This window comes from Urocampus carinirostris, chromosome 5 (genome assembly GCF_059441175.1).
Source record: "Urocampus carinirostris isolate Australia breed hairy pipefish chromosome 5, RoL_Ucar_1.0, whole genome shotgun sequence".
Lineage (NCBI taxonomy): Eukaryota > Metazoa > Chordata > Actinopteri > Syngnathiformes > Syngnathidae > Urocampus > Urocampus carinirostris.
This window is the reverse complement of record NC_142353.1, coordinates 35,026,339-35,052,698: the sequence shown is the minus strand read 5'-3', so window position 1 is coordinate 35,052,698 and position 26,360 is coordinate 35,026,339. Positions and strand designations below refer to the sequence as shown.

The 26,360-nt window shown below is 41.4% G+C and overlaps 1 protein-coding gene across 1 annotated transcript in view; it reads left to right on the top strand.

Moving 5' to 3' along the window:
* adamts3 (ADAM metallopeptidase with thrombospondin type 1 motif, 3) overlaps positions 1-11,739 on the top strand; it is a 325,580-nt gene extending 313,841 nt beyond the window's left edge. The window contains exon 24 of the mRNA XM_088336583.1: positions 6,401-11,739. Coding sequence (XP_088192709.1) covers positions 6,401-6,984 — 584 coding nt within the window. The 3' untranslated portion in view covers positions 6,985-11,739. The remainder of the gene's footprint in view (positions 1-6,400) is intronic.
* The last annotated feature ends 14,621 nt before the right edge of the window (positions 11,740-26,360 follow it).

Here is a 26,360-nt window from a genome sequence, read left to right as displayed (position 1 = left end):
GTGTGTAAACACTTTAGACTATTTTGTAGGTTTGAACAATTATTTACGTGTTTTGTGAACTTCAAACTAGGAAAATCACCACTACCTTCCCTACAAATATTCAATATCAATTTGGCCTTGAGGAGTGGAATGTCTTTCTTGGAATGTCTTTATTTATAGCCATGCTAACCCGTTTTTTTGCCCAAGTGTGTAAACACTGCAGTCTATTTTGTAGGTTTGAACAATTATGTACGTGTTTTGTGAACTTCAAACAATTCTGATACATTAAAGGTACAGTAAAATGTGTAGGTATTTATTCAAAACCAGTATACATGCCGACACTAGTTACTTACTAAGGAGTTGTACATGATGATTCTTGATCTGACAGTTTTTGGATTGTCCCACAACATCTGGTAGACAAAATGAGACTCCTGGGTTTCAACACCCCCCTGCGGAACTGGCTGCTGGACTTCCTCTGTGACAGACCCCAATCAGTGCGGATAGGTCAGAACAGTTCAGATGTCATCTACCTCAGCACGGGCTCCCCCCAAGGCTGCGTCCTAAGCCCCTTGCTGTTCACCTTGATGACACACGACTGCGTCCCTAGGTCCGCCACAAACCACATCGTGAAGTATGCTGACGACACAACAGTGGTGGGCCTCATCAGGGATGACAACGACCTAGCCTACAGAGAGGAGGTGGAGCAGTTGACAAAACTAAAGAGATCATTGTCGACTTTAGGAAAAACCAGCCCAACCATGCCCCACTTTGCATCAACAACAAGGCTGTGGAGGTTGTCAGCAGTATCAAGTTCCTAGGGGTGCACATTACAAACAAACTCACCTGGTCCGTGAACACTGCTTCACTGGTTAAGAGGGCACAGCAGCGCCTGTACTTCCTGCGGAGGATGAGGAGAGCCCACCTGCCCCCACCCTCCCTCATCACATTCTACAGGGGCACCATAGAGAGTATCCTGACCAGCTGTATCTCTGTGTGGTGTGGAGGCTGCAGCGCTTCCGACTGGGGTAGTGTGAGGAGGGTAACGAGGACAGCAGAGAAAATAATCGGGACTGCACTTCCCTCCATTCAGGACATTGGCCAGAAGCGCTGCCTATCCCATGCTAAGAACATTACCGGGGACCCCTCTCACCCCCATCATGGACTGTTCACTCTGCTAGCCTCTGGGAAGAGGTTCTGCAGTGTGCGGTGCAGGACCACCAGGCTCCGCAATAGTCTAGTCCCCCTGGCCATTAGACTGTTAAATGGTCAATCTAACATATAGTTAACTTAAATCTAAACGGCTGCTAATCTGACTTTTTGCACTACTGGCAGTTTTTTATAGCTTGCCACTCATTGCACATTGCTCTCTGCACTATGGTAATTACAGCGTTATTGTTACAGTGTTAATGTTACTGTGTACCTGACTTGTTAACCTGACTGCCCATTTTGCACATCTGGTTAGCTACTCTTCTTGCACTATCGGCACTATGGTAAAATACTATACGTAGCCAAAATACAATACAACTTTATTTATATCTGTACATTCAAGGAAACTGTGGGGGTCAGATGCATCGACATTTCGTTCTGTATACACGTGTACTAGAATGACAATAAAGTAGATCTGAATCTGAATCTGAATCTGAATCTGCCTGATAAAAAGTAAAGGTTCTGTCCAGATAGGAATAATATAGCTGAGAATTAGTCACCTGCTGCTACGCTAAATTATTATCAGCCGACACTACTTGTTAGAAAGATTCCAAGCATTTATGTATAATATATATATATTTTTTTTTTATGTAGTAGTAGCAATATTTTGTCTCCTCTCTATCAGTTTCTTATTTGCGCAAGGGATGGGAGAGCCTAAGATCAGTCGCATGGCTCTCTGCACGTGTACAGGCTGTTGTAGTTGTACGGGGTTTGGAATTTCAGTTATTACAGTACCCTGAGTTTTGTGGATGGATGGATGGATGGATGGATAGATAGATAGATAGATAGATAGATAGATAGATAGATAGATAGATAGATAGATAGATAGATAGATAGATAGATAGATAGATAGATAGATAGATAGATAGATAGATAGATAGATGGAAAGATAGATAGATAGATAGATAGATAGATAGATAGATAGATAGATAGATAGATGGAAAGATAGATGGAAAGATGGATGGATGGAAAGATGGATGGATGGATAGATAGATAGATAGATAGATAGATAGATAGATAGATAGATAGATAGATAGATAGATAGATAGATAGATAGATAGATAGATAGATAGATAGATAGATAGATAGATAGATGGAGAGAAAGAGGGGGGTGAGGAGGGAGGGATGGATGGATGGATGGATAGATAGAAAGATAGATAGAGAGAGAGAGGGGGAGGGAGGGAGTGATAGATAGATAGATAGATAGATAGATAGATAGAGAGATAGAGAGAAAGAGGGGGGTGAGGAGGGAGGGATGGATGGATAGATAGAAAGATAGATAGAGAGAGGGGGGGGGAGGGAGTGATAGACAGATAGATAGATAGATAGATAGATAGATAGATAGATAGATAGATAGATAGATAGATAGATAGATAGATAGAAGGATGGAAGGATGGAAGGATGGATGGATAGATAGATAGATAGATAGATAGATAGATAGATAGATAGATAGATAGATAGATAGATAGATAGATGGAAAGATAGATAGATAGATGGAAAGATAGATAGATAGATAGATAGATAGATGGAAAGATAGATGGAAAGATGGATGGATGGAAAGATGGATGGATGGATAGATGGATGGATGGATAGATAGATAGATAGATAGATAGATAGATAGATAGATAGATAGATAGATAGATAGATAGATAGATAGATAGATAAATAGATAGCTAGATAGATAGATAAATAGATAGATAGATAGATAGATAGATAGATAGATAGATGGAGAGAAAGAGGGGGGTGAGGAGGGAGGGATGGATGGATGGATGGATAGATAGAAAGATAGATAGAGAGAGAGAGGGGGAGGGAGGGAGTGATAGATAGATAGATAGATAGATAGATAGATAGATAGATAGATAGATAGATAGATAGATAGATAGATAGATAGATAGATAGATAGAGAGATAGAGAGAAAGAGGGGGGTGAGGAGGGAGGGATGGATGGATAGATAGAAAGATAGATAGAGAGAGGGGGGGGGAGGGAGTGATAGACAGATAGATAGATAGATAGATAGATAGATAGATAGATAGAAGGATGGAAGGATGGATGGATAGATAGATAGATAGATAGATAGATAGATAGATAGATAGATAGATAGATAGATAGATAGATAGATAGATAGATACTTTATTCATCCCCGAAGGGAAATTCACACAATGTGCTACTTTTTTGTACTAAATAATTCCCTGCTGATTTTTTTTTCAAATGTAAGAAATGGACATAAATGATTTCATTTTATGGCTGTTTGAACTTGCGGCTTGAAATTGAATGCGGCTTATACAAAAACAAGGTTGTGTTATTTCCTAATACTTGCGCATGCGGCTTTTAGTCAGGTGCAATATGTCGTCCAGAATTTACGGTAAATAAATCTCAATGACCAATCAGTCGTTAAAGGAGCTCTATGGAATTTGAAACTGTATTACTCTCAACTGCCATCTTCGGGCTTAAAGTCATAATTGCAACCTCAGTCAGCTTGTCCATGATGCACGTGCAAGTACAGGTGTTTCTCAGACACGCTCAAATAAACTCTTGCTTTTTCATTTTACTTGGGGTTTGTGTTGGCGTTTGGAATTTACTGAAGGCAGGCCTCTTTTTATTTTCACCATTTTCATGCTACACTGACAAAAACAAAAACCTGCAGGGACGAGTATGCTGTCACTTTCCAGCACTCCCCCCAGGCCCATGTCCTCAAACTCAGTTCCACCCCGAACAGCTCTGATAAAGTTAACATAGAAGTAGAAAGGCACAATAATGCTCCTAAAACTATGGCAGTTAAAAGATTTGTGTGCTTTTTTGGGGTGGTGATGGTTCTGTCCAGGAAGCTGTCTCTGAGCCTGTTTGTCCTTGTTTTGAGGGATCTGTAGCGCCTACTAGAGGGCAACAGATCAAATAGGTTGTGGCCGACAGCAGCAGAGTTCTTGTTTTGTTTACCCTCTATGTTTTTTCCTGTCCACTGCCATGCTCCCAGCATACCACAAGGTAACCCCATATGCCAAAATGCTGTCCTCGGTGGCTTCGTAGAAGGACACCAGCAGCTTCTTTTCCAGGTTGTATCTCCTGAGAACCCTTTGGTAGTGGAATCACTCCTGGGTCTTCCCCACCACAGCCCTGATATTGGCAGACCAGGAGAGGTCGTCAAAAATGTCCATGCATGGGAGTTTGAAGGAGTAGACTCGCCCCACACAGTCTCCATTGATGTTGAGTGAAGCTGGGTCTGTGCTTCCCCTTTCTGAGTCGAGTATGACTTCCTTGGATTTTGTGGTGTTACGTATTTGTTTATTTTTCGAAAATGACGTCATAATCATCTCAGATTCAGATTCAGATATACTTTATTGTCATTCGTGTACACGTGTATACAGAACGAAATGTCGATGCATCTGACCCGCACAGTTTCCTTGAGCGTCAGCCGGGATTAGATAAGTTTAACCATGTCTTCGTCAGAATTATAGCGCAGCAGTTCGTCATCTCGCGGTTCGATGTTAGTTCCAGTTGTAAATTGTCCAGTTTATTGTCCAGAGAGCTAACGTTGGAGAGGAAAATAGATGGGAGAGGCGTTTTGAAGGGCTTAGCCTTTAGCCTAGCGGTTTGCCCGACAACCTCGCTTCCTCCTCCGGTCACACCGCTCTCTTGCCACTCTTCTTCGCTGCTTTGTAGGCCGCTGGGTCTTGTTGACGTAGCAGTCCGAGGCTAAGTAAACACAGAGCGCTTGATTTCTGGATGATCGCATATCCAGCAAAAAAATTGCGATCGTATATTAATCTGGGGTTTGAGTTGACTTTGTTCGCCGTCAAAACTGAGTCGAAGACTGGGTTTTATGACCGAAGTGTAAAAAACTGTAGCGAGCCGATGTAGCCGCAGCCGAACAGGGGTGCCGCCATCTTGTATCTCCATCTGCTTCCTGTATGCAGTCTCATCCCTTTCAGAGACAAGTCCCAACAAGGTCGTCAGCAAACTTCACAATGGTGCTCATGGGTTGGTGAACAGTCCGAGGTATATAAGGCGAACAATAGTGGGCTCAGTACACATCCTTGGGGGGATCGATCTAAGCATCAGGTTGGAAACGACATGCCGGACAAGTTTTACAGCCTGCTGGTGGTTGACAATAAAGTAGATAATCCTGCTGCATATGGAGGAAGAAAGCCCCAGGTGTGAACGTCTCTCCACAACAATCTCTGCAGAGCAGAGGCCCAGGAAGAGCATTCTAACATAGTCCCATGTTTCTCCAAATGGCTCAGCGGAGCATGAAGAGTGGTGTCCATCGCGTCATCAGTGGAGCAGTTTGCCCTGCAGGCAAACTAATGAGGGTCCAGTGTGGGGGTAGGGAACCTTTGATGTACTGGAACAACAACCTCTCAAAGCTCTTCATGGCCACAGGCGTAAGTGTGACAGGCCTTTAGTCTTTGAGGCTGACCACTGATGACTCCTTTGGGATGAGGATGATGGTGGATGTTGTGAGGCAGGGTTAAATGGTAGTTGGAGATGTTGATGAAGACCCCAGCCAGCTGGTTGCACAGTCCCTAGGCTCTCTTCTTGGTACTCCATTCTTGCCAGCTGCTTTCCTGGGATTTGTAGTTCTCAGCAAACATCTCACTTCATAGTCCTTTAGTGCCAGTGTGTTGCTGGTTGTTCCTAGTGGGTGTGATGCTGGCGGCCTGCCAACATCAAAACGGGAAAATAAACAATTCAAATTGTCTGCCACTTAAGTATCAGCCCCAACAGTCACCAGTTTGCGGTCCCTGAAGTTTGTGATCTTTTGGAGTTCCTGTGACATCCCTCCTGGCTCTTTTGCGGCAAAGTATTCTTCATTCCTCCTCACATAGGCTCCCTTACAACCCCAATGCCTCTCAGGTTAGCTCTTGTCATGCCTTGTGCCCTGACCTGAAGGCGGCGTTACGATCTTTCAGGAGAGCCCGAACTTTGCAGCCAGGGTTTTTGGTCTGAGAGCGTTTATAGATATTAATAAACAATAATATTAAATGATAATCATATACGTAAATATTTGACATTCAACTTTTCAAAGACACCTCTAACGATGCACTCTACCTCTATGTAACCGATTGTAAGCATTTTTTTATAACATCAAATAAAATAGAGTCCTAACAATCTTCCAATGTGCTTCTGATGAAGCTGAGATCATACTGAATAATTCATGGTTAGCCTCTTTGATGTTTTACAGACTTGCTCTCACACTTTGGTGTGCTTTGATTTGCAGACGAGCCCTGCCACGGAGACAAATCCATCTTCTGCCAGATGGAGGTTTTGGCTCGCTACTGTTCCATCCCGGGCTACAAAAAACTCTGCTGCGAGTCATGTACCAGACGCACCTCCGGGGGCGCCATCTTCTCCGAGCCTGAGGACCACGTACGATTTGGTTCTGCCTCACAACTCCTGGAGACGCTTATGGCCAACGCCACACTTGGTGGGAAACAGCAACAAAACGGTGGAAGACAAAAGCAAAACGGTGGAAAACAACAGCAAAATGGCGGGAAACAGCAACAAAATGGTGGGAAAGAGCAACCAAAAGGTGGAAAACTGCAGCAAAATGGTGGCAAACTGAAGCAAAATGGCGGGAAACAGCTGCAAAATGGCGGGAAACCACAACAAAGTCGTAAACAGCCACCAAATGGCGGCAAACCAAAGCAAAATGCCGGTAAACGGCAGCCAATCGCTGACCGATCGAGACTCGTGACCACGCCTTCCCCGCTCAAGAAATCCAAGTCGACATCAAAGCCCCGGAGAAACCCGAGGGATGCCCCGGGTTTGGGCGACACCACGTACTCTCGAGTGGAAAGATGAGAAGAATCTCGTAACTGGACTACGCAGACACAGCAGCTTCATCTACCGAGTCTTCTTAAGCTAACAACGAAAATGTCATCATCAAAGACACACACAAAGAGGTGCTGGTTCACTTTGTAACTTGACGTTACCGAGCTGTCATAAATAGGAAGTAAGGGCATTTATTCCAGAAGGGGCACAAAGATTTAAAAGGGATTTTTTTTTGTGTGTGTGTTCCAGAAGGTTTAGGTCACACAAAGGACACCCAGGAAACTCATTTTTGATAGTTTAGATGGATAAAAATATTTTTTCTCTTTCTCTTTGATGATTAGCAGACCTTTTTACATTTCAAAATCCTTTAGTCTTCTAAAAGATATTCTTTTTTTCCTGTGCCAAATCTATGAAAATGTTAATGTTTGTTTTTCTGGAGAACAAAGAAAATCTTAGTAGTTATCAATGACCCTACATTTTTTATGTGTGTTTAAAAACAATGGCAATTTACTCTTTGATGCTGAATTGAAGGACGATTAAGAAAAAAAAAAAAATACAAAAGTCACATGTCAAAATAAATGTTTTATTTAAATATCAAAGGAAATTTAGTCTTTGATGACTATTTTTTTTTTAAAATATAATAAATTACGTAAGAAACAAAGACTTGAATGTTGTGTAAAAGTGTCAAATTTTGCGCTTGATTAATTAAAACTGTTGGCACAAAATAAGCGCACAATTTTTCCACAATGACAATATTGTGACTGAAGCTACACAATTTTTGCAAAATATTAAGGTTAACTCAAGTGTTTTTTTATACATCAAAGACAACTAAGGCTCAAAAAAACGTTTTTTTTTTTGTAATTTTGGAAACTTCTCTATAAACAATAATCAATACTTTTTTGCCACAATTGCTAGCATAAAACATCCAAGACATAATTCTCTTCCGCGAGTATTTTATAACATCAAAAATAATCAATTTAAAAATGTTTTCTTATTTCCTTAAACATCAAAGACTATTCAGAACAAAGGAAAAAATAAAAGATGCCCAAAAATAAGACAATAAAATTTCATGTACCAAAGTCAATATAGACACCAAAATAAAAATACAGACGCTCCCCTACTTACGACCATTCATATTGCACCTGACTAAAAGCCGCATGCGCAAGTATTAGGAAATAACACAACCTTGTTTTTGTATAAGCCGCATTCAATTTCAAGCCGCAAAACGGTAGGTACGAAAAAAAAATTCGGGATGTCGAAAAATATCCGGACATTGCTGTAAGTAAGATTTTGTATTGTATGCACCTTCTTCCGAGTACAGGACAGTACTGTAGTGCTTCTTTCCGCCACTACCGGAGTGTGGTGCTGTGAGAGCTTACCCAGCATCCACCCCGAAGAAGAAATCCACTTCTTCTTCCTAGTTCATGTGTAAACATTCTATGAGAACTTGTCCCGCCCTCTTTTTATTGTTTAATATCTCATGCATCCATTCCATATGGTTGGTGTAAAATGTAAAGAAAGGCGAGCCGTTTCATTTGAAATGAAAGTGGAATAAGAAAGCTTGATCCGGTTGAGAAAATGGTTGTATCGCTTTTTTTCGGCCACTTTCTACCACAGAGGAGGAAGTCGCCAAACTCTTGAATCTCATCTTCCAAAAGTAAGTTGAACTTAAATTTATTATCTTTATAGAGCATATTATTTCATGAAATGTTTATTTTTTTAGTACAAAACAATACAGGTTACTTCAAACAAATTCAACTCACAAACAATCGTGAGTAGGGGAGCGTCTGTACCTGAAAACCGTAACAATAATTATTACAGAATAAAGTTTCGACAACAAAAATACAAACAAAAATAATAAAACGAAACAATATTTTCTTCCTTCTTGTTTTTATTCCAACTGAGAATAGAAAAATCCATCCAAACTGTTTTACTGTGTCATAACGCACAAACGAATGTGACATTAGAAATGATATCACACAAAAAGGTATTTAATCAATTCTACTTGTTGGTGCTTCAATACTTTATGAAAAGTATACGGAATATCGTGATATAACTACAGGAAGTATTGATAAAACTGGAGATTTTGTTCGTAAGTACCTTGTCAGTATTTACCAATCCAAAACTATGTTTTAATGTGTAGCAGTTGTAACATTTTAACAAGCTACAGCCACAATTAGCATAGCTTTAGCCCCCTTTCACTGAAAACTTTCCTTTAAGGGACAGTGTGTAATATTTAGTGCCTCCTAGTGGTGCTCAAAAACTTTCATTCTATTACAAAAAAATCTATATATATACAGTATATATAGGCAAAATTTGTATTTATTTTACATAGTGGAATCCCTACAAAGAAGTCACCGCCTGTCACGAGGTGGATGACCGGACCAGAACGGAGGCAGGAGGCAGGAAGGGAGAACTCAATTGCGTAAACAATCATAACTTTTATTTAACAAAATAAAAGTCGTCCAAAAACTCCGGGACAAAACAGAACAAAAACATTCTTACACTCAGAATGGTCAAGTACAGGTTTCCTCCGACTCAAACTAAACAGGACAGGGCATAACAGAACAGAAAAGGTGTAATGAGCCAACCCCCGCAATACCCACAACCCAACCTTAAGTAGCAGTAGCAGCTACGCAATTAGCTGATCTGCTTCAGCTGGTGCCCAGGGGGCGGGACAGACCAGTCGCCAAGGCGACCATGACACCGCCATGTTTGAATGGCATCTTGCTGCTACGGTACGCGCTTGGCACTGGTTTCCGTTCGCATTAGACAGCACAGTGCCATCTAGTGGTCAAATATTACACATTGTGCCTTTAAACAGTAGATTTTTTTTAATATTCTTTGGTTTAACTCTCACGTGAGCATTTTACTGCATTGGATCAGCCATATTTTTTTGTCATTCGTCCTGTTTCCTTTTTTTCTTTTTCTGTCAGCTTCACGACAATTTGCGTACATTGGTTTTAAAAAAGTGAAAAAGCACAAATAATGTTTGTGAATTATTTTGTCTTAGCTAGCTTAGCATTACCTTTTCCCCAACAACACAACGTGTGGCTTTACTCTGGTTAGCCTCTAGCTTGTTCTTACCATATTTAGCATGTTGAAAAAAAATTCATGCTAAATTGTGAACAAATGTTTTATTATTGGGCTGGTGTTGGCGTGGTTAAACCTTGTCTCGCCGTGTGTTTGGATTAAAAAAAAAATAAGAGCTGAAGAAAACAGTTCCATTGAGGATTATTTCAAAGAAACAAAGTGAGATGATAAACAGAATATTCTGGGCCTGTGAAAAAGACAACGTTGCCCCTCAAACAAGCAATGATATAAGGAAAGGGGCCCTAATTGACAAAAATGAAACTAAAGTGAAGTAGGACAGTATAAGAGACCTTAGTTAAGACTGGACCCTTTCTTTGACTGACAATTGGACCAATTTAGTTGATTTTTTTATCTTTAAAAACTTTTTTTAAACTCCAGTGTCCTTATTTTGTCACCTTGAGCCGGATTCACACTTATACTTGAACATAGGTTCGATTTAAAGGTAGCCTATTGCTAATTCTGCCCGTTCCTTACCTTTTCTGCTTCATTTTTTGGGCTAGCCAAAGAAGACAAATAAAAGACAACAACAAACCGACAGCGGATTTACAGTACTTAGCGAAAGTATTGGCCCTGCAAGAACTTGTTGTCATGTTTCCACGAATCAGGCTTCAAACTTAAGGCCAAAAACCATTTTATATTATATTTACTACAAAAAAAACTGAAAGGTAGGTGTTGCAAAACAATTGGCCCCCGGTTCTCTCAGCTCAGCCCGCTTTTGGTTTCACATGTTGTTGATTCTTAAAACATTTTTGGAGTTTTTTAATCTATCTTTTTGAAACCCGAGAAATGGCAATATGTCGAAGATTTCTTTAGGGGCCAATACTTTTGCAAGGCACTGTAATCACAACCGCCGTGCATCTGACTGCAATAAACACACAAAACGACCAGGTTTGGGTAGGGTTACTTTAACTGGATTACTTTCAATGACTTTTGGATTACTCCAATACAAAATATGCTAGTAAAAGACAAAAGTAACTAAATATGAATAAAATGACTACATTTTGTGCAGGCTTGGGGAGTAATGGAATACACAAAAGGGCAAAAATGATGTTGGCAAGCTGTTTGGATTTATTTTCATTTTGTTTCTGTCGCATATTAGTCAGAGATCAAAGAGATCAAAGCCTGGAGAGAAAGCTTACCACGTGTTGTGAGTCACCATTTTATTCATATTTAGTTTATTTCGCTTTTATTAGCATATTTGGTATTGGAGTAATCTAAAAGTCATTGAAAGTAATCCAGTTAAAGTAACCCTACCCAACCCTGAAATCAACAATGTACAACCATGTAAAGTACGTGTATATAGAAAGCTTTGAGCGCAGGCGTATTTATTGAAGGGAAGGTGCTGTTAGCGCAGTAACGTTTTTAAAAAAGAGAATTTGTTGTCATCGAATTATAAAAATCAAAGTATTATGCTAGACATGACGTTGTTTTCTGCAAACAATAAGTTGTAAATATACATGCTCCATTTTCAGATGTTTGTCAGCCGAGCTGTTTTTGCCGTTTTCTCGGTATCGACTGACCGTACGAGCGCTTTATGCTAACCGCTTGCATGCTAGTTAGCGTGCGCTAACGCTAGCTCTGAGCCTCCTTCCAGTACTGTATCTGTACAACCTGTGCATTGTCATGTCTCTGTTGTGCTTGTGTATTTTCTGTAGTTTTCAAGTGTACACTACTACTGATGCTGTTTGTCGGAACGGGGAAGCACATAGCAATAAAAGATAGGAACAACTCGTCCGTTTGGTCGCTTTTCTTTTCGACGGATTGCCTCGGGGGTTCGTACGGGTGCTTGAAATCCTTGAAAAATGCATGATCTTTAATGTTGTGTTATCCAGGTTTGAAACTGTCAGGACCAGAACGGAAACAGGACCCGATTGCGTTACGTTTCTCACGAGTTTTATTAAAGGAAAGAGGAAGGGCTAGGCGCGGGAAGAAAGTCGCTCTCGTACTTGGATTTTGATCCAAACACGGAAGTGGATCTTCCGTAGCGAGCGATGGCGGTGTCAGGATGGAAAAACAGGTCGATAGCCGGGACAGGAGAGCAAAAACGTGGTCGGGGTCAGAAACAGGTCGTAAGCCGGGACGGGAAAGCAGACGTGGTCGGGATAAAAAACGGGACAGGTGGGAGTCAGGGTCGAAAAAGGCTTGCCTAGTATACACTGAGGTTCGCCGACAGACTGACAACAGGGGACAGTAGCCTAGATGGTAAGGCGCCCGCTTTGAGACTGGGAGGTTCGGGTTCGCGCCCCGGCCGAGTCATTCCTAAGACTTAAAAAGTGGTCGGCGGCGCCCTCTCTTGGCTGCGGCTGCATCGGGTCAGATGCAATCGACATTTCGTTCTGTGTACATTGTTACACAGAATGACAATACAAGGAAATTATTATTATTATTATTATTAGATAGGAGTGGGTTTAAATAGGGACAGGGAGCCAATCAGTCCGTAGCAGTTGGCGCCAAAGGAGCAGGCACAGGTGATTCACATCGTCAATCATGACAAAAATGTGCTTAAAATTGGGGTGAAGAGCTTGTCAATGCTTGAAATTGTGGCCAGGTTTCTCAGTAGTTAGATTAGATAGCTGATGGCTCTCGGAGCCCTTAACCAACAGGGTCCCCGGGGCACTAGAAGTGGTGTGTCTTCTGCAAGTATAACCTGGTGGCGCCCATTCCAACCCAGGCCAGTTTTTTGGGTAGTGGTTTTCTGCCCCACATGAAACAGATAGTACCGGTTTCTATGGTCACCAGTAGCAGGACAAATCTATGAATCGGACTCTAATACTACAGATTATAAATTTAAACTATCGTAAAAGCTAGGGTTGCGTAAAAAGCATCTCATAATCAAGTCATGTTTATGTGTATAACCCTTATTCGACAAGGAGTCTCAAAAGGCTTCACAGACCACAGATTATTACAAACTACAGACTATTATTACACCATCACCTGATCTAAAACCGACATGAGGGCAAGGAAAAACTCAAAAACCTCAGCATGAGGAAAATGAAGAAACCTTGAGAAGGGACCGCACATGAGACGAGGCTGCAACTGATATTGAGGTTGCAGCTCGAATCTCAGGCGGCAGAGCATTCCTCAACACCGGTACCCGAATGGAGAACGCTCCCGAACCTGCGGATTTCTTCTTGGCTCTTGGGATCAGTAGTAGACCAGAATGTTTTTAGAGTTAAGGCTCCGGACGAGAACATGGGGGGAAATTAAATCTGAAAAATATGATGGAGCAAGTCCATGCATGATTTGGTATAATACCAACAAAACCTTAAAATCACATCTTAAGCTAACAGGGAGCCAATGCAGGTTAGCTAAAATCGGGGTAATGTGATCAAACTTTCTTGTAGAACATCATTTACTATGAAATCCGGCAAAACAACTAATTTTAAAAAATGCATACCTGGTTATAGTAGGTAGTCACAATTCAATATAATTAGGCATTTCCAATGTTATGTATCATAACTTCCGATTTACAGGCCACCCTTTCAAAGTTTTGGCATACATTGGGGTTTTGAGTGAACATTATAGTTGGAAAAATGCATATTGGATTTATTTTTTTGCATAAAAAAACTCAGAGTTTGGGTGCGTAGTTTGCCTCAAGTCTCAAGATATTTGCACAATCAGTCGAAAAAATTCAGAGACCCCTGATATTTACTATTACCGTATTTTCCGCACTATAAGGCACACCTAAAAGCCTTTATTTTTTTCAAAAGCTGACCCTGCGCCTTATAATACAGTGCGCCTTATATGTGGATCAATATTAAGTCGCAAAGTCTTGCAACTAAAGCTAGCAGCCGCCGACTTGATTTTCCCCCGAAGGCGAAGTCGTCCGCGGTGTATGATGGGATTTATATACCAGCGTTTCATTTCCTAACCAATGTGTCAATCATCATTTGAATCAGTCACTATTGGCTAAAGTTATTCGGAGGTAAAGGGGGCGGATCCTTTTTTATCATTTACAGGCTCGCATAGGCTAAAGGGGCGAAACAAAGCCTGCAATTGGCCGAAAAAGATGAATGCGAATCACTGGTTGGGTTGCACTACGGCATAGAGAAACCATTTTTTACTATTCTGTATTTGTAAATATTTTACTCCCCTGAATTCACTACTCTCACGGTTGTAAGAAGACCATGGTTACGTATCATTATTGAAGGTGATGGCTGCAAGAGAACTTAGGTGAGCTATGCGCCTTTATATTTTCCCGGTATCCCTTTTTAGAATGATCTTGATGTTTCTGTGATGAGTCTATTTTTAAACGAAATTCAATTCAAAGTGTTTATTGTCATATGCACAGTAAAGAACCCCGTTTCCCTGCACAATAAAATTCTTACTTAGCTGTCCATACAGTTGCCAGCAAAAAATAAAATGGAAACTAAGAAATGTTTGCTTCTTTGCAAGCTTTGGGAATGTTAAGGGGGTAATAAGTTGGACTGAACTATCTGACTGTTTTGTCCACGTTCCCATTGTAGCGCCTTATAATCCGGTGCGCCTTATGTATGGAAAATATAGGATCGAAAACTATTTTTTCGGGGTGCGCCCTATAACCCGGTGCGCCTTATAGTGCGGAAAACACGGTACATGTTCCTCAGGTCACATCTATTCCAGCCTGGTCATCCTGGAAGGGGGGGATCCCCACTTGTGAGGCCTCTTCTTAAGGTTTCTTATTTTTGAGTTTTCCCTTGCCCGCATGTTGGTTTCAGATCAGGGAATGGTGTCATGGTGGCCTGTGCAGTCCTTTGAGACATTTTGTGAATAAAGGCCATGCACACATGAGAGTTAAGAGAAAAATAAATGTAAAAATGTCCATCAAAAGGCAAGCAGTAGTTACCCCCTGCGGTTGGTGTTTTATTACCGCTCCCCCCTGTTGACTGCGTGGGAGTCATTGACACGTCATTGATTTCCATCAACTAATTAAAGACGCACACTGCGCTTGTTCCGTCAACTAGGTTACAGAGAGAAACATTATTACATGTCTTCATGAAATGATCGTTTGTGCAGTCGATATTGGCTTTTGCAAAAAAACAGAATACATAAAAGGTTTATAGGATAGTTTGTTGTTTATTTGTACCAACCAGGACACTTTGCTTGTTGCTATGGTCTTAGCATTGATGCTAATGTCACTGGGTTTCCATTTTGAGTCAACAGAGAAATAATCAAAAATGCCTGTTTGGTTAGCGCGTCTGAGCTCATGGGATCAAATCCAGCTACCAGCCTTCCTGTGCAGAGTTTGCATGTTCTCCTCGTGCTTGTGTGGGTTTCCTCTGAGCACTCCGGTTTCCTCCCACATTCCAAAAACATGCATGTCATGTTAATTGGCCGGTCCATTTTGTCCCTAGGTGTGGTTGAGCAAGAGAGCTGTCAAGTCAAGTCATGTTTATCTGAGACGCCCTTAATCACAAAGAGTCTCAAAGAGCTGCACAGACCACAGATTATTGCAAACCACAGACTATCATGACACCATCGCCTGATCTAAAACCTACATGTGTCATGATTACTGATGTGACTCACCTGTGCCCGCTCATTTAGCACCAACTGCCGCGGGTCCTGATTGGCTCCCTGGAAACCAGTCCTGTCTGTCCCCTGTTGTCAGTCCGTCTGCGAACCTCAGTGAATACTAGGGAAGCCTTTTTCGACCCTGACTCCCACATGTCCCGTTTCTTCTCCCGTCTGTCTCCAGCTACGACCCGTTTTGATCCTGACCACGTCTGCTCTCCCGTCCCGGCTTACGACCTCTTTTTGTCCCCGACTACGTCTACTCTAACGTTCTGGCTTACGACTCGTTTCCGATCCCGACCACGTTTTTGCTCTCCTGTCCCAGCTATCGTCCTGTTTTTCTGTCCCTGACAACGCCATCGCCCACTACGGAAGATCCACTTCTGTATTCGGATCACAATCCGATGGCAAGAGTGACTTTCTTCCCGCGTCTAGCGAGTACCGGATTGTGGGAGGTGCCCTTCCTCTCCCTATTAATAAACTTGTGAGAAACGTTACGCGATTGGGTCCTGTTTCCGTTCTGGTCGTGACAGATTATTGTTGTTGAAGCATCCTTTAACCACTAGGGTCATAGGGGGCACCATTCCCTGTAGTGTTTCTTGGGCAAGTACAGCCTGGTGGCGCCCATCCCTCTCCAGGCCATGTATACAAGCAGATATTTAAATCTGAATATTATATTTCATTTAATATTTGTTTATTATTCTAATAATTTTATGAATATACCATTTTATCAAAATGGGTTTTGAACCATTCATTATCGAAGCAATTTTTTGTAAGCATTAATTTTGATAATATGCATTAATAAAACTTAAAATGCAAAAGAAAAATGTTTGTTTGTTATGTAGAAAAAAAACCTTCATTATGAAAAAAAACATGCTTTTAATGTAGAAGACAGGAAGAGGCTACAGAGGGTGACAGATACAGCATAAAAGATCATTGGCGACCCACTGCCTTCCTTACATTAAATTTCATGCTATCTATCTACCTTGGTAATATCCCTCACGAGGGGTGACCGACAGCAAGACAAATGCATACAAAAACAAAGAAAATAAAAAAGGGAAAAAAATAGCAAAAAAACACACACAAACATTTTTGGACCATGGCCGAGCCAAATTCCCAAGCACCTAAACAAGTTAAGCACCTCGGCACCCAAGTTGGCCATGCTTTCGTCCCTCCAGATGAAATGGGACACAAGAAACCGGCCATGTCACTCGGGTCAGGGTGACACAACACCCTCTTCAGTTCAACAGCAGGGCCCGACAGCTTTCACTGGTTTACCCCTGCCGCATCATACAGGGGCCCTGCCCATCCCTTAGAAAACGTCTAAACATCCCATTATTTCATATTACTTTTTAAATTCTATGTTACTTTGGGGCAGCTTTTAATTTCATCGACTCTTGGTGGATTGACAATAGAGGCAGCATGGTAGCGCAGTGGTTAGCGCTTGTGTGGCACAGTTCATGTCACGGGAACCTGTCGTGGGTTCAAATCCAGCTCCATACTTCCTGTGCGGAGTTTGTATGTTCTCCGGGCACTCCGGTTTCCTCCCACGTTCCAAAAACATGCATTTCAGGTGAATTGGCCGGTCCAAATTGTCCCTAGGTGTGAATGAGCGACTGAGTTGTCTGTCCCTGTGTGCCCTGCGATTGGCTGGCAACCAGTTCAGGGTGTCCCCTGCCCACTGCCCGTAGATGGCTGGGATGGGCTCCAGCCCCCCCGCGACCCTAATGAGGATAAGCGGTACGGCTGATGTTCTATTCCATCCAAAGATCTACAAATCACATGTCTTGATAAATACACACGCAAAATTAAAAATTGCATATGCAGTGTTCTGGTTTGCCCGCGTCCCTGCGTTCTAGACGCATCATTTTTGCTGGGGACGCATCGTCTCAAATCAAAGTGCGTCCCCGGGATGTAACCTTTTTGCCACAAAATTGTCATTATTACCCGATTACTTTTTTTTTAACAAAGATTTACCGCACTCCAAACTTTTCATCAGGCAGATCCGCCATTGTTGTTTTGGTCTCGCGGTTCGAGTTTTTGACTGTGAACGAGATCTCGTTGTGTAGTGAAACGAACCGGCTTTTTTGGCTCTACTCATTAAAAAGAGCCGGCTCTCAAATGGCTCACTTGCTTTGATGATTGATATTACGAATTATGTTGTTTAAAGAAAAAAAGGAAGTATAAAAGGAGAAAATTAAAAAAAACAGGTTTGTGGTTATCCCTTTAATCGGTATATTACCAACGATAATTTGATGCAGAAAATGAATTCATAATTTGATGATTAAAACTGAATGAATATATAGATTCATATTATATATTTGTCGCCGATTTACGATTTCAACCTCGATAACACTGAATTTTGGGGCCCCATAGATCTCTGTTGGGACCCATAGATTTTTGAGCATGCGAGTCCCCGGGACCAATCACTTTAAACAGGTAAAATGAACACTGCTGTGAGAGATGAACATTATAAAGACTGTTTAATGGCTATATCTGCACGGATAAAATACATGTATATTGTTTAAATTCTAAATTATAACGACAGAGAAAAGAACTCACGTCCGACCTGGTCGAAGTCCACAGAGAGAGAGGGACGTTTATTTTGCGTCAGAGAGATCAGTGCACACAAGTACATGATTTCAAAATAAAAGAATACAAGATTGATAAACGTACAAGAGATATAATTACACTCATTATTGAAACGTTACTTTATGTGTGTGTGTGTATGAGAAACATTGTTTTTATATTTAGTAATATAAAAACAAGCGAATTACCTTGAGACAGAAATTCAAGAGATTTACGCTGAAACCCTGACAACTCCATATGTAAATCGCAGATATATTTGTGGCTCTGCAAACTACATGATTTTTTTTTTCTTTCAATGGTACTGCAGTAATTGAAAAATTTGGCTTTGAAAGTCCTTCAAAGTGCTTTGAATTATGAACCCTGTGTTAAAGGGAGAAGCAAAAACCTAATAACCATGGAAACGACGATTTCGGTCATCAAGAAATATGAAGAAAAGCATGGAAACTTCTTAGCGTAATATCCGTCCCGTAACTATGATAGCTTGGACTACAGTACCTCCGGGATCATGAACTTTGAGGTGGACGCATCAGGTTAGCACTGCTCGTTCTATGCGATTATACTGTCATTGGCTTCGTTTTAAAGAGTATTGTTAATTATTAATTTTTCAATTCTAACAATTTTGACATAGAAGTAAAGCAGCCGAGTCCTGCCATGGCCGGGCATAATACCGGCGGGCGGAGACGTAACTGCGTAAGATTCTTGCTCAAAGATGTTGTGGCAATTTCGGAGGGAATGTCAAGGCAGGATTTTATTAACAAGTTTGTTGAAAAGATTCTGAAGTTTAAAAAGGAGGAGGTACATGCTGTCATAAAAATGCCTTCTGGCAAGGGCTTTGATGTAAGTTTTGAAACAGCGGCTCTTTATCAAGAGTTTTGGAATCGCTTTGAGGGAGTGAGACCCCAGTTTTCTGGATTTACAGTGGAGAAGCTGACTGATAATACTAACAAAATTGTTATTGTTAGAATGTTTAGTGAAATAGTCAGTGCTGAGGACGTCTGTTATTGGTTGAGTAGATACTGCTCAGTTAAAGGCCAGGCTATGAAGGTGAGGTGTGAGAAAGGCTATTGGAATGGTGCCTGGAGGGTACCTGTCCAACTACGCCAAGATCCTCAGGGCTTTCAGGGACTAAAACAACTCCCGTCGACTATATTCCTGGGGGAAAACCGTGGCTTTATTCACTATCAAGGGCAACCGAAACTCTGTCGCAAATGTGGTGAGCATGGGCATTTGGCTGAGGTATGTGATCGAATTTTTTGTGGAAAGTGCAGAACAATTGGACATTCCTTTGAGGAATGTACCAATAGCAGAAAATGCAATCTCTGTGGAGAAACGAATCACCTCTATAGAAACTGCCCGAAATCGTTTGCTAACAAATTGAAAGCTGGGAAGGCAGTTAACAAAGACAACAAAGACAATGAAATGATGTCAGACAACATAGATAATGAAATGAATAAATGTAACAAAGACAATGAAATTAATAAAGTTATGGAAATACAAAATGAAAATGAACAAGAAATGAATGAAGTTATAAAAATACCCAATGAAGATGAACAGGAAATGAATAAAGTTATGGAAATACCCAACGAATTTGATCAAGAAATGCACAAAGACAATGGACAAGACAAACAAATTGAAAAAACAGATGTCCCTACCAAAAGCCCTGGAGGAGAGACCAGAGAATCAAATTTGAATCAGGAAGAACCTGTGAATTATAATTCGATTTCTCATAAAATACATGAATTTGGACATGACAAACAAATAGAAAAGGCAACTGCCAGTCCAAAAGCACATATTGATCAGGAAGGGCCTGGAAGGGAGTCCGAATTAGCAAATTTGTTTGCTACGCCACTGCCGGGATTTGAAGAAGACAAACAAGTCGAAAAGGCGAACGACTCTCCAAAAACCCATAGGGGAACTGGAAAGAGGGGTAAAAGTAAGACCAAATTGGGAGCGGTGAAAACACAGGAAACAAATAGAAGAGATTTAGAAGAAAGCCGATTGCCGATGAACAAGCCCACAAGGGAACTGTATGAAGTTGAGACGGAGGAAGTCGGGGAAGGAAAAAATTTGACCTTTTGTGGGCAGGGAAGTAAGAGACCCCTTGACAGGTCCTCTGGCTCACCGCCTAACCCTGAAAAAAGGGGAAGACCTGGAACCACAGACAGAGAGTCGGAGGATTCCAGAGTATTCCCCAGTGAGTCCCCAAATGAGGTACTACTCTTAAGCGATATGTCTGACACAGGTGACACTCTCGATCACCAAAGAATGGATTCAGATCCCCCGGTTTTGTCTAACTAATTTAAATACTTTAACAACAATTATGAACATTACATTCTCTACTATCAATGTGAGAAGTGTGAGATCAAAGGTTAAGGCTCACAGTGTTTTATCGTTCTTAAAAACTATCAGAACGGATGTGTTTTTACTACAAGAATGCTGCATCCCCTTTCTAAAAAATTATAAACAGTGGGAAGAGATTTGGCCATATCCGTCATTATGGAGTGGCTCAAATGAAAACCGTAACGATGGGGTAGCCATTTTAATAAACAACCCTCAACTCATCATAAAGGGGAGTACTGTGTTGAGAGACGGACGCGCAATCTTAGCAAGACTTTCTTATATAGGGAATGATTTTAACCTCATTAACATATACGGCCATGCCGACAGACAACTCAGGTACGAGTTTTTAGAGGACATCCAGTCGCATATGCTAGGCCATCAACCACTAATCGTGGGAGGAGATTTTAATTGCATCCTAAGTAGGAAGGATAGAAAGAGGACCGATGAGGAGTTTAAAGTAAATAAAACATCAACTTTATTACAAGACATGTGCCGGACATTTAAACTGGTGGACTGTTTTAAATCCATACATCCAGGAGAAGAGGGCTTTACCTGGTTCAGTAGTGACAATGCCAGAGCCTCTCGAATAGACTACATATTTACAAGGGGTTTAGCACAGAGTGATGCAAGATTAATTCCTGTTTTTTTTTCGGATCACTTGCTACTGTCCTGCTCTCTCTCGTTCCCTTCAGGTATGACTGTTGGGAAGGGTTTGTGGAAGTTAAACTGCTCTCTGCTGGAGGATGAAGCTCTAGTCGCACAATACAGAGAGCAGTACAAAGACTGGCAGACCCTTCAAGACTCGTATGATTCACGAGCAGAATGGTGGGAAGTGACAAAGAAACAAACACAGACCTTTTTTAAAAATGCAGGGAAAAACAAGAAACTTAAAGAGATGAAACGCATGTCGGGTCTACAAAGAAGACTCCAACGCTATTTCATCCTAACAGAAAAGGGGATGGACTTTAATGATGAAATCAAAGAGACCAAACAAGAACTAAACGCTTTGGCGGAAATAAAGAGTAAAGGCATCATAATAAGAAGCAGAGAAAGAGAAATAGAAGAAGGGGAAAAATGTACACGCTACTTTTTAAAAAAAATTATGAGCAAAAATGAGGGGCTTTTTAAACTTCAAAACGAGAACGGGCAAATAACAAAGGAAAGTAGTGAAATAACCAGATTGGTCGAAGACTACTACAAAAAATTATTTCAAAAGAAAGAAACACATGAGAATGAAATGGGGCATGTATTGGATCATATTTCAAGATCAGTGCGTCAAGACCCCTTTTTAACATCGGACTTTACCCAAGAACAACTGAATGATTGCATAAAAGCTATGAAAAAAGGCAAATCACCCGGGGAGGACGGACTCAACCTCGAATTTTACCGGACTTTTTGGGATATTTTAGCACCAGATCTGATTACGGTTTTTAACGAATTTTCCAGTCGAGACAATATGCCAGACAGTTTCAGAATAGGGATAGTTACTCTATTGCACAAAAAAGGAGACAAAATTGACTTAAAAAACTGGCGACCTATAACACTTTTAAACGTGGACTGTAAAATTTTCAGCAAGCTTCTAGCAACACGAATGTCTGTAGTCTTGGGAGACTTGGTTGATCCAGACCAAACCTGTGCCATTGTGGGAAGGAAGATCAGCGACAGTCTCATGCTGATCCGTGACACCATTTGTTATGCGAGAGACAGAAACATGCGACTAGCGGTCCTAAACCTAGACTTTGAAAAAGCCTTTGATCGAGTCTCGCACCAATACCTCTTCAGGGTATTGCAAAAATGTGGTTTTCCCCAAAAATACATCAAGTGGGTAGGACTGCTATACCGAGACATCTACAGCAAATTCATGATTAACGGGAATTTATCGGAAGCAATCGAGGTCAACTGCGGTGTACGTCAAGGTTGCCCTATGTCTCCGCTTCTCTATGTTCTTTGCATTGAGCCTTTGGCACAAATGTTAAGAAAAGATAGATTTGTCAAAGGGATCAATATCCCAGGAAGTGGGGGACAAATTACCAAGTGTGTTTTGTACATGGATGATTTTAATATTTTATGTACTGACCGCGCATCTATTGGAAGAGCCCTTGACTTGACTGACCTGTTTGGAAGAGCGTCTGGGTCAAGGCTAAATAGAGAAAAATCACAAGTAAAGTTTTATGGAATGTGGAAAGAGACAGAAAAGGCAGGACTCCCGCTGACGGTGTTAAAGACAGACCAGAAAATCCTAGGGATAAAATTCAATGCGGATGGAGGAGGCGAGACCAACTGGGATGACATGACAAGGAAAGTTAAGCAAAGACTTGTTTTTTGGTCACTGAGAAAACTGACAATAGAGGGGAAGGTCCTTATCATCAAAGCGATCATCCTCCCAATGCTTTTGTCAATCAGTTTAGTTTTTATGCCCAAAAGAAACGTGCTGTTACAACTGGACCGAGCCATCTTTCGCTTTGTCTGGGGATCAAAGTGGGAAAGGATAAAAAGAGATACAATGAAAAAGAAAAAGGAAAAAGGGGGAAAAGGAGTGCCTGACCTCCAGCTTTTCCTGGGAAGCAAATATGTCTCTCTCCACTTCCAAAACGCTGTGGGCCCACCCAACAACCCGAAAAGTCAAGCAATGACCCGGTTTTGGATGGGCTCATATTTGCGGAAGCTAAAGCTTGTACCAAACAATTGTTCGATTCCAGTTTCATTTGACTTGCCACCAACACATCTCTTTATTAGGGATTTTTTAAAGAAGTTTGATTTGGAAAAACAAGAATGTCACACTTTACAAAACCACAGGGCCCTTATTGCTATTGTGCAAGAGCGAGCAACAGTAAGCCCTGTGCGGGGGCTTGCGTTTGGCGAACCTGCAACGGTTTGGAGCAACGTGAATCATCCTGCCCTCCCAAACAGACTAAGAGACTTGTCATGGATGGTGGCTCATGAAGTTCTCCCAGTCAGAGCCGTAATGCACCACCGAGGTATGTCGGCGACTTCGACGTGCCCTCGACCTGGCTGTGGCGCCCAGGAATCGGTGAGGCACCTTTTTTGTGAGTGCAGTGCTGCTGAGGTCTTGTGGACAATGGCCGACCAACTAGGAAAGTTCCCGGACTTGCCAGCAGGGGAGGTCCCTGATGCACAGTACGTGCTTTACGGGGTGAGTCGTTCGATGAGGTCTCAGAACGACTTTGCCAGGGACTGGCTCACTCTCGCCGCCATCAAGGACGCCATCTGGACCTCCAGAAACCTGCTGGTATGGAGGTGCAGGCAGATCCCCCCCGTGGCTGTGCTACAAATGGCTGTGGATACCATACAATCTGCGAGCGGCGGGGCTAGGACGCAGCAATAAAGAAGACTCGTCTGCACCCACCCAGAGGGGGGAACCGGAACTACACTGTGAGAGTCCCGGCAGCAACGGGAGCTACACTGTGGGAGTCCCGGCAGCAACGGCCTGGGTTGTGGAACCCAGACGGGAGAGGACCCACACAGAAGGGAGAAGACCCACACAGAGGACTGTAAGAATACTGCTTGGGAGGGTGGGATGGCAGAGCTACGCCCTTGCACAATAGTATTGCCTTTTACACGCTGGTTAACTACTGTTAAAAGAAAATAACTCTGAAATTGTTTAATTGATGAATATGCTTGATGGCTGTTGAGATTGTCGCTTTTGTCTTTGCTGCTGTTGGTGTCGGTGGATTTGTTCAGACCAAGGACAATCAACTTTGGCCTGGACGGATCTATCGACTCTAACAAAGATGTTATATAATGAAGTTGTGAATATGCTTGATTGCTAATATGTTTTTCGAGAGGGGTTGTTCAAACCTCACATTGTGTTTGCTATTAAAAACGTCATATTGGAATATAATATTGTGAATATGCTTGATTGCTGTTGTGTTGGTCATAATTGTTTTCTGTTGTTGGTGTCGGGGGATTTGTTCAGGCCAATCAACTTTGGCCTGGACAAATCTATCGACACTAACAAAGATGTCATATAATGAAATTGTGAATATGCTTGATTGCTAATAGGATTTTCGAGAGGGGTTGTTCAAATCCTCACTTGTTTGCTGGTAATAACATCATATTGGAACATAATATTGTGAACGTGCTTGATTGCTGTTGTGATTGTCATGATTGTTTTTTTTTTGTTATTAGTGTCAATAAATTTGTTCAAACCCAATACTTTTAACTTTTCTGAATAAAAACCCCACAGGCTACATTTTGCCCACCCCTGGTTTGTCGCAGTGTTTTAGGCTTGTTTAGGCGAGTCTAAGGAGCCTAAATGGCTGTTACCATAGCGACCGTGCCTTCAATCAGTCACTGTGAGTGATTTTTTATAACACGGTGTAAAGAAATTGAAGCGCCTGCCGCATAAATCACAGCATGACAATGTTTTTTGTTTTTTTTTTCTTGACTTAGGCCTGCTAGCAAGGCACACAAACAAAAAAGCATGAATATTAATATCCCATTACGGTTAAAATCCTCATAACGTGCGACTATAAACAGGGAAGCAGCGAAGAATAGGAATATTATTCTTCTGGTTGTATGTCATACATTTCGATCGTGTATTCCGATTTCTTTACGATGTCTTTTTATGAATTCCGAAGGGATTAGCACCGGAAAAAGAAACGGATTTCCATAAGACGCCGGGAATCAGATGCCGCTTCCGATACTTTCAAAAAAACTGGACCGGGAATGGCAAAAGGAGGCCGATGACGCCTCTTGAGAAATGCGGAGGAATAAGATAAACTGAAACGCAAGGATGGCGAGGAGAGCGCAACGGAAGGATGATGATTCTTTGGGGAATGAGGAATTGGCTTTTTTTTGTCAAAAATGTTATTTTCAATTCATGTCCAAAGTTTTCAATATGTCTCTCACTTATTTATATTGAGTAGGAAAAGTATTGGCCCCTACCAAGAACTTTTTGTCTTATTGCCACATTTCAGGCTTCATATATATACATATATTTAGCTTTAGGTTTGATGTATTGTAGTATTACTGTCAGGAGAACCGGACCAGAACGGAGGCAGGAGGCAGGGAGGGAGAACTCATTTGCGTTAACGATCCGTACTTTTATTTAGCAAAATAAAAGTCATCCAACACATAGGGACAAAACAAACAAAAACAGGCTTTAAAGGCAAACAGGAACTCAGACTAAAAATACTCACAAAACAGGCTTTAACTCAAAACGTGCAAACACAGGTTTCCTCCGAATCAAACAAAACAGGACAGAGCAAAACAGAACAGAAAGTGCAATGAACCAGCACCCGCAATACCCACAACCCACCCTTGAGAAGCACACGCGCAAATTAGGCGATCTGCTTCAGCTGGTGCCCAGGGGGCGGGGCCAGCCGGTCGCCACGGCGACCATGCTGGACACGACAATTACAGTACTTTTTGTTTTTCTAGTATTTCTATAGTAGTATATTTGTAGTACTTCTGTCGTAATTCTTATGTATATGAATATTTGTATTATAGTATTACTGTAGTGGTATTTTTTTAGTATTTCTGTGGTATTTTTCTTGAAGTATTTTCAGAAGTATTTTATATATATATAAATAGTTCAAAATACCACTATGGAAATACTTCAAAAATACTTCCACAGAAATACTAAAAAATACTACTAAAGTAGTATTATAATACATATAGTCAAATACATAAAGATTATGACAGAAATACTACAAATATACTATTCTGGAAATACTAGAAAAACAGAAGTACTGTAATAGTACAATGCTTCAAACCTAAAGCTAAAAAAAAGAAAATACCAAATACCAAATTATTCCAACATCCAGCCATCCATTATCTGCACCACTTATCCTCAGTAGGGTCGCGGGGGTGAAGGAGCCCATCCCAGCTGTCTTCGGGCAGTGGGCAGGGGACACAGGGACAGACAACTC